Raw genomic sequence first — 9,909 nt, 5'->3', positions numbered from 1 at the left:
AACGAACGATCGAATCGAGAAACACAACGCTTGGTAAACGAAGTCAGATTAATTCACATTTGGCACGAACACGTGCTTGGCACGCCCGCAAATTTCGTGACAAACAAAATGTACTGATTATTATTGCATGTTGTCCTTTCATTCTTTTGAAAGACGACGACAACAATAATAATAAAATTAATAAATAATTTCGAAGAAATTAAACAAATAATAATAATCACAAACAATACACATTAATAAAAATAATAATGATAATTCTCATTAATGAGAATAATAAAATAAATGTGATCTTCTTTTAAAATTAATCTTATGAATCATAGTTTTTTACTAATCCCTAAATTTTCTAACTTATACAAATAAGTTTTTTTTAGTCATATATATTTTTATCACAAATGAGATAGGTTTATTAATAAAATAATTTTTAAAAATAAAAAAGGTGGATTCCATGTTTTATGTCTAATTGTTTAACCTAAATATTAATATGGTTTAATCTAAATAATCCATTGAAAAAATATACTTATTTATTTATTTTATTATATTATATATTTTAAAAAAACAAATCGACAATACTAAAAAATACAATGACAAGTTCATATTTGTCGGAATCCATGGAATGGTCGGAACATATTTTTTCGGATTTTACTAATTTTATAATGTTTTGAAATTGCAATGTTTTTATAAATGTTTTTTTTTTATTTTTATATGATTAAAAAAAACCGCAAAGAAACTACAAAGGTGGCAAGATGAGAGGATCCAATTGGGATAACCTTAAACCACGAACTGCCGCGTATCATTCTCGAAGAACTTCGAGAGCCAGCCACGTGTTGCTTCTCTCACAGGCTACGTGCCCATTTCTCATCTTCCCCCGTATCATATACATCATCTGCAACTGCCTCTCCCCTCTCAGAATTTCGCTAATCAGGTTTCGACAGAAAGAGCAGCGAGAGTGAGAATGATTAATGTTTTAGCTTTGGGTCTTTTCTTCACTTCCTTTGTGACTGCGGGGTTCTTTTCTCCAACCCCAGAAAAGCAGAATTCGAAAGAAAATATTGTGTTGAAAGACGGGCACAGGGTTGTGGTGGAATTTGAGAAGAATAATGGGAATACCAAGGTTTCAATTTCACCCCAAGATTACAAGGGGTTCGTGGAAAATATGGAGGACAAAGTGTCTGAAACGTTGGAGGGTGTGAAAGGGGGATTGAAAGAAGAAGATTCCGTAATTACGGAAGAAATTAATAGTGGGTTTAGTCCGAGAGAGCTTGTGTGCGATGCATATGGCAAGTGTAAGCATAAAATTGCGGCTGCCATCGGGAAGACAAAGGAAGCGGTGGCGGACAAGGCCCATGAGGTGAAGGAAGGGGCGGATGAGGCCGTCGGTAAAGTTAAAGATACTGTTACTCATTCGGTAGATCGGGTGTCTGTTAAAGCCCGGGAATCAACAGAAAATGTGAAGGAGTCTGCTAGAGAAGCGAAAGACAAGGTTTTTGACAAGGCCAACGAAATTAAAGAAGGTGCCGCTGTTCAAGCCGAGAAGGCGAAGAGCCTTGTGTCAGAAAAGGCGAAAGAGGCAGAAGAAATGTTGGAAGATGCGTCGGACAGAGTGAAACAAGGCGCTCAAAGGGTGAAAGAAGGAGGGAAAAAAGAATTAAGGGGCGCGTTCCAGCGTGCTCGGGCTGTCGGGGTCCGTGTTTTGGCATTCTTGGTGCCACCGGTGAGCATGAACTCGGTGTCTGGAGTGCTGCATTTGCTGGGATTTGCGGCGGCTTATGGGATGTGCGTTTGGGTTACTTTTGCTTCGAGTTATGTTCTGGCTGCGGCATTGCCTAGGCACCAGTTTGGTATGGTGCAGAGCAAGATTTATCCTGTCTACTTTAAGGCCATGGCTTATTCTGTGGGGATGGCATTGTTCGGACACTTGCTGAGCCAGAGGAGAAGATTGTCTCCAGTCAGTGTTGGCATGTTTCAGGCATTCAATCTTGGGGTATCACTTGTCATGGTTTTGGCGAATTTGCTGTACTTGGAGCCTCGCGCAACAAAGGTTGGAACTTTGTCTTATTTTTGTATCAAATACTTTTTAAATGCTTGATAACTTGAGTTAATTCATTGTTATAGTTAGAATGGAGTTCAGTTGTTATTTTTCCGAGCAATGGATCATAGCAAATACTTGTAGATAATCTCTTGGGATGAACAAGGATTTGTAGTACTAGTCCTAACGTATATTCCAGCCATTAGTTGAAGTCATCATTAGTGGACAACTTCTTTGGCATGTCCGTAACTTAAATCAAGGCAGGACCATGGATCCCAATGATGGGAAGACACAGAGTTTATGGACCAAATAAGTGATGATTGCCTTGTTTCATTAACTTGTTGCTTTGTTTACTTGGCAGGTAATGTTTGAAAGAATGAAGAAGGAAAAGGAAGAAGGGAGAGGGAAAGAGAGCGACGACAAGGAACTGAGTGGCCTCAGAAACATCGATCCCACAACAGGCAGCAGAGTTGGGAGCCGGGGATCAGTCGAAGAGAAACAAACGGATACAGCAGCAGTAGACAAGGCTGAAATGGTGAGAATGAGTGAGATGCTGAGGAGGCTGAATTCATACTCTTCATTCCTCAATGTTGTGGTTCTTATGTCTCTCACTTGTCACCTGGTCTACTTAGGACAGCGCCTGCACATCGAATGTTAAAAATCATCTGTGTTTGTTTAGATTAACTCGTAGAATGTCTCTGTGTGAATGATTTCAATGTGTAGGTAGTTTGACAAATTGAACAATGAACACAAATCTCACTGATGTAGAATGCACACTTTCTTTTATTTCAGTTTGTGGTATTTTGTAGCTATGAATGTGTGCTGTTTGCCTAGCTATTTGGCAGTCAACCTCAAAAAAGTTCTGACAAATTAATGTCGTAAATTCATAATCCTGATTTTTCTTATAAATTATCAAGATTAGTACATTTCGGAATGTATTTAATTTATATGGCAACTTTTGAGCGTTTACATTCTTAGTTTTTTTTTTTTTTATCTTACTCGACAGTGATAACAGCATCGGAGTAATTGATGGATTAAATGTATTGGATTAAATGTACTGGATTGTGAGGTTTAACTGTTTTTTTTGTGAATGAATGAAAATTTGGAAATGTTGGTTGGTCTCAAATCGAAAAAATAAAGTGGTATAAATAAGTTTATATTGTATTATATTTTATGGAGGTGTAACAATTAATAGTGATCTCTCGCGCACGCCAGTTAGGGGTGCAAATCATGGGCCCGATTTGAACTGAAAATGTTCGACTTGTGTGTAAGCGTACGAACGCGACTTGAATGCGTTGAATGTCGCACCGATCAAAGCAAAAATATCTAGTAGTCTATACTATCTTTTGTTAATTTATTTTTTTTTTGGGTTGACATCTTTCACATGCCCTTGAAACTTTTCACATACCTTGATTTTTGGTGTTTCGTCTGTCCAACCATTGGGTGTTTCCTGTGCTTTCTTAATGACAACTTTTGGTCTTTCGTATGGCTGGTATTGAGATACATAAATAGGGGATGCACACTGAAATCTACTCTCTCACTACTTTGTGTTCTGCTTTTGTTCGTTTTGTTGCACTTCTGTTCGTTCTGTTGCGCTTCTGCTCCTACTCCGTCCACTGATAAAGTTTATGTACTGTTTAGTTCGTTAGCATAATGATTTGTGCGACATCACTGTTGGTTTGCCCGTTGTATCCTGGAAAACAGACATCCCCTAAAACCTCGAAGCACATATCGGAGGGGGCAAATTTGTTTTAAGGAAAGTGTACACGCTTGTAAGGACCGTGTATTGTATTATCGTAAATCTTATATGATTATCGATAATTAATGAAATTGTCATGTGATTATGTATTTGATGTTATATCATGACAATGGAATTGAGAAAATGAATATTGAATATGAATTGACGTTGTAAGAGCTCGATTGGAGAGGCCGGACGTCAATATAGTACAAAACTAACAAATTGTACAGAACATGTGGCGCCCGCGCGGTAGAAAATTACCGCTCGAGCGCCAGGGTATCTGAAATGAGTATTCGGGCAGAACACCCCGCGCCCGAGCGGTAATATTTGACCGCCCGAGCGCGGCGTAAAGATTTCTCGGGGACAGAATGTCTCGCGCTCGGGCGCGAGAATTCTACCGCCCGAGCGCGAGAGCGGTGATGATAAGAATGAGATTTCTTCTCTTTCTTTCTTCAGTTTACGTTTTAGAAAATACGAGAGACACGAGAAATTCGAATTTCTTCCGTCCAAATCGACTTTGAAACGCTGTCTAAACGCGAAACAAATTATATATTTGTTATCTGCGCGTCGAGGGCTTTAGACTGAGGTAATTTTCTTCTGATTTCAGCAGTTTTAAATATCAAAGTGCTGGAATAGCATGTATTTGAAGTTGAATTTCTGATATGTAGTAGAATAACCGACAAGAAACTCATATTCGAAGTCGGAATTGAATTATGATATGATTTTGATTTGATATGAATTATTGAAGTTTCAAATGATATTTGAAACTCATATTATTGATTTTGGAGTATGTTATTGACTGGAATGAATATGTTATTGATGTAGATAAAGTATTATATCAATATCTTCAGGCTACATCAACTGGAACGAAGAATTGAGGTATGTTGCGACCGGGTAACATACGACAGGTATCTGTATTATATGATATATGATTGGATTGATTGGATTGGATTGGAATACGTGTCTATGTGCCTATTTGATGATTGGATGTGACATACATGACATTGAGATTGAGTATCGATGTACAAAATAAATGTTTTGTTAACACACATCATTTTATGCATACATCGATACATGACATGCACGTTGAGCTATGATCCTTGGATACCCTGATATGATTTGATTGGATTCCGGGGTTTGTGAACACAATCGCTATGCCGGTATTATATGACCCGTAAAGCATAGACAATTGTGGCCCCATATGATTGGATATGAGATGTGGGATTGATGGCGCTTCGTCGACGCTATCATATGTGTATTCCCATATCGGCCGGTGTGCCAGCTCGAGCATTGATTTGATTTGATAGCGATTCGATTGATTCTGACATGTGCTCAGTGGATGGGCATTTGACCCGATACCTCCACGACATACATGCATTGCATACCATATATCATTGTTTAGATATCTGTGGTATATATGATTGGTTGTTCCATACGGAGCTTTGCTCACCCCCAAGGGGAGCTGTTGTTGTCTTTGTGTGTGGACAATGGCAGGTACTCCAGGATATCAGGAGACCGGAGAGGGTACTTCTGGAGGGAGCCACTGTTGAGTTGAGGTTTTATATGTTGTTCCCAGTATATATGTATATGTATCTATATATCGGGGCATGTCCCGAGGATATGAGTTGTTTGTATGTGATTGGTTTTGATTATGTGTGGGCGTGTTTTATGATTTGAATTTAGATACTATTTTTAGTATTTAAATATCAGAAGAGATATTTTGGGCTCATTGTAAAGAAATTTTAAATTCGTTTTCCGCTGTGACTACTTAACCCTAATCAAATTGTGTTGTAATAACGATTAGGAGCTAAGGGCCCCACAACGCTAGTCGCTACAGGCTTCGGTTTGACTTTGATTTCCTTTGCACGATATTCTTACTGTAAACATCACAATTGTTTCGGTTAATGTTTTATCTCTACGAGTCCGTTTCTACGCTATTGTTATTAACATTTTATCTAACAGTAATCACATAAAAAACTCTTCGGATATTTTATTCATGAGTTCGTTGCTTGAGTGTGTGCTGAGTTCAATTGAAGGAGCTCGGTCGTTACCTACCTCGGGGCACCATCCGGGGGAGAGAAGGCATCTAGCTCAAGAATAAGATACCAACCCCGTCTCATTTTTTTCCCCTATCAGCATCAGATACCATTTTTAAATCTGATTATATTATTATTTTTCTTTCAAAAATAAATGGTTTCCAAGATTTGTTCAATAAACTTCTCTAGTCAATCGTATATATCAATTAAAAGTATGTTTAAATTGAAAAGAACATGGATTCCGTGAGATTCATCATCCCAAAAATTGCAATTAATGAGTAAAATGACAAGCAAAATATAACATGATTTGCAAGCTCAACTAGTATATGAATTTACGTATTGTATGTTTGTACAATTTTTTTAAGTTTATTAAATATTTTGTAATCAATTTGATTTATATTATCAAATGAGGTAAATATTATGATGATTACAATTTAAAAGATTCAATTGATATGAATAAAAAAACTTGTCATAACACCAAATTGTGTGTATTAAGCAAAAGTATAATATATATACATGCAAAAAAATTTGTGAGACGATCTGACGGGTCTCTTATTTAGGTCATCGATAACAAATATTATTTTTTTTATGTTAAAGTATCGTTTGGTCCATAATATGAGATATATAATATAGAGAGAAGTAATATTTTCTGTTGGAGAACGATTAATCAAAGAAAGCATTACGTAGGGGATTTTGACAGACAAGGAATCCCCATTTTTCCAGAAAACAATAATAGCTTAGGTTTGGTGATGGATCAATCAAACAATCATCGTGCTTTCCTCTCCAAATATAAACAAATATTTGTTATATTTATTTTTAAAAAAAAGTATTTGTTATATCTAAATTTATCCTAAGATCAATATGGACCAAATCTCTTCTGCTGAAATATAATTATTATTCTCGACCGTATTAATTGGAAATATTCTTGCAGTTCTAAATATATATTTTTTTTACATCATGATTGGAAAATCAAAGTTCAAAAAAATTTATATTTTATCGTTATGCAATTCATTCAAAAAAATATTTGAAATTTATACTATTATTAAAGTGGAAAAGCCAAAAAAAATAAAAAAATAAAAAAATTGGTGAACTTGATGACAACTGGAATTCACATTACTTGAAAGTCACTCCTTAATTGTCGTCATTTCTTGCATATAACTCTACAACAATTTATTGACTTGTTCTTCTCAAATCTCAATCATTATTTTTTCTATAAAAAAAAAAATTAAATAAAAAAATATTGATGGGAAATAAATAGGTAATTTCCCAAATGGTTGAATGAATGTGGCCGAGACATCTACCATTTAAAAGTTCTTAATTATTTTTTTAAAAAAATAATAATAACTTTGTGTTTACAAAAATGATTAAAATTAGAACTCACCTCAAAATGGTGTTTGAGCTTAGTTAGAGACGATAATTTCCTTCGAATATGTTGCAAAATCCGGTATTCGTCCCAAATGAATGAGTATTGGAGGGATTTCGAGTTCGGATATGAAAACACGTCTAATAATATCATATTCATACCCGATCCGAATCAGACTGTATGTATAATACATATGCATTATTAGACTCCGCTTCTTCATTTTTTCACGAAAGGTGGAGTATGAAATTAATTATGTTCCTTCTCAACGGATTCAGACAAAGTAGGCCCCCTAACGTTGGCTTTTGTTGTGCAATTCCTCGATTGCAGGATATATTCAAATTGGGAATCTTTTTTTATTTTTAATTTTTGAACTTTTTATAATATTTTTTTATAAAAAAATCATGAGATGGTTTAAAGTTGATCGAGTTGATCGAGTAAGTAAGCGTTTGATCAATTATTAAAAGCTTGATTTTTCTTACCAAAATTTTCTTAAGAGGTTCAACATTTTTGGTTTTGAATCTTCCAAATTATCCGTAGTTTTCCCGACGAAATTCCTTTCTAATGCTTTGGTTAGTGAAGAAATCGAAGTAAAGAGAAAAAAAAATAGTAAAAGTTATTTGTAGTACCATGAAAAAATGCATTTTTTATTATCATATTGTCATTATTATATTCAAAGAATATAATAATTTTTATTATCATAGAAGGAATATTTTGTCTAAGCAAAGATAAGATCATTTGAACCACCTGTCACAAGTTGGTAATTAGTAATTAATTAATTAATTAATTTTTTTCAACATTTATTTGTTAGTAAAAGCTTGTGTGAGACGATCTCACATGTCGTATTTTGTGATACGGATTTCTTACTTGAGTCATCCATGAAAAATTATTAATTTCATGCTAAGAATATTACTTTTTATTGTGAATATCGGTAAGATTGACTCGTTTCACAAATAAAAATTCGTGAGACCGTCTCACAAAATACCTATTCTTATTTGTTTTATTTTTCTTTAGTGATATCATGTCGCTTTGAAAAATGTATACTTGGATTAAAAAAATATGTGCTTGTGTTAAAGATATAGATTATGAATATGACAAACTTTTACACATTCAAAATTCAAAGTCACATTAAATAAATTTGAAAATGTTATCGATGTGTGGATTTAGTTAATTAAATAAAGGTTTCGTCGAATAAAATAGGCATAATCAACTTGATCGGGCAAATTATCTATTGTGGAAGATATTGCTTGTCAATTCATGGAACTACGGATGAAGTTGGGGATTGTGATACATATACATAAGAGTAAGTTTTTTATGAGACGATTTTATGAATCTTTATTTATGAGACGAGTCAACCTCACCGATATTCACAATAAAAAGTAATATTCTTAGCATAAAAAGTAATATTTTTTTATGAATATCTCAATCAAGATATCCGTCTCACAAAATATGACACTGTGAGACCGTCTCACACAAATTTTTGCCTATATATAAATATAAAAGCCTCATTTCATGGGTCCATTTATTTTTTTACAAAAATTTTGTATGGAAGACTCACGAGTCAATTGTATGAGATAAATATTTTATTTGGTAATCAGTGAAAATATATTACTTTTTATGTCACAAATATTAGTTATTATTGTAAATATGAGTAGAATTGACATGACTCACGAACTGTCTCACAAGAGTGTTGCTATTATTTTTTCGAGCTGCAAAATGTTTGTTATAAATGGGTCGAATTCGATAACGAGCTCTAAAATTAAAATCTTGATATCATATTGTACTAAAGTATCACGATATGGTCATATATTATTATGTACTATAAATCTTAGAAATGACAAAAAATAATCCTCCTTAAATGATATTTGTAATTAATTATCAAATAGTCTATAAAATTCTAAATTTTTACAAGATAATAATTATACCAAATAAAAAAAAAATATTTAATTTATACACACACAAAATATGTTGGGTAGGTTTTTAAAATTTGGGGCCCGACCAAATAATTCCCATCCCACATGTTAGGGATGTAAATGATCCGAACCAAGCCGAACAGTATCAGGCTTGAGCTTGGCTCGTTTAAGATTAATTCAAGCTCGAGCTCGAGCTCGAGCTCGAGCTTGATTCGAGCTTTTATCATCTGGCTTGAGTTTGGCTCGTTTAAGATTGATAGAGCTCGAGCTCAAGCTCGAGCTTTATTCGAGCTTTTATCATCAGGCTAGAATTCGACTTGTCTTGAAATTACTAAGCTTGTGAAAAGCTCGTATGCGACTCGTTAAAAGCTCGTTTATCATGTTAATCAAGCCGGGCTCGAGCTTGGTTTATTAATAGCTCGTTTATCATATTTAACAAGCCCCAGCTTGGTTTGATTAAGTTGTCGAGCTCAAAATCGAGCTTGAGCTTGGTTTTATATGATTAACAAGCGAACTCAAACAAGCTTTTTATCGAGCCGAGCTCCGAATAGCTCGCGAACGGTTTGGTTTGTTTACATCCCTAGCACATGTCGATCTGGAGCATGCCAAAACGCCAAGGGTAAAATTCATTTCATCCATCGCTTTCTAAGGCAAATTCAAGTTTTTTCAAATTTCCTCGATTTCGTCTTTTTTAAAAGTACTTTTCTATATCAATTAATTCCAAATTGTGGGACGTGGAAAGTTACTTTTCGATACGTATTGAGTAAACTTTTCGATCAAATACAATAGTATGCAAAATCCTGCTAGTTAGATAAATCGTATTGTACAAGGGGATA

General features: G+C 34.6%; 1 protein-coding gene across 1 annotated transcript; it reads left to right on the top strand.

Annotated features, from left to right (window-relative positions):
- Positions 1–804: 804 nt before the first annotated feature.
- Positions 805–2,769, top strand: LOC140820209 (uncharacterized). Its single transcript, XM_073180543.1, has 2 exons — positions 805–2,038; positions 2,388–2,769. Exons 1-2 carry the CDS (start codon positions 953–955, stop codon positions 2,682–2,684), a joined length of 1,383 nt encoding a protein of 460 aa, XP_073036644.1. The 5' UTR covers positions 805–952; the 3' UTR covers positions 2,685–2,769.
- Positions 2,770–9,909: the final 7,140 nt, after the last annotated feature.

Source organism: Primulina eburnea, chromosome 18 (assembly GCF_022965805.1).
Source record: "Primulina eburnea isolate SZY01 chromosome 18, ASM2296580v1, whole genome shotgun sequence".
NCBI lineage: Eukaryota > Viridiplantae > Streptophyta > Magnoliopsida > Lamiales > Gesneriaceae > Primulina > Primulina eburnea.
Note: the sequence above shows the minus strand (reverse complement) of the source record. Positions and strands in the feature narration are given on the sequence as shown.

Excerpts from the sequence above, each read along its gene's own strand:
- LOC140820209 (XM_073180543.1), top strand. The coding sequence starts at position 953 with ATGATTAATGTTTTAGCTTTGGGTCTTTTCTTCACTTCCTTTGTGACT. Across the intron at positions 2,039-2,387 it reads TGGAGCCTCGCGCAACAAAG|GTAATGTTTGAAAGAATGAA; the intron begins GTTGGAACTTTG and ends TTTACTTGGCAG.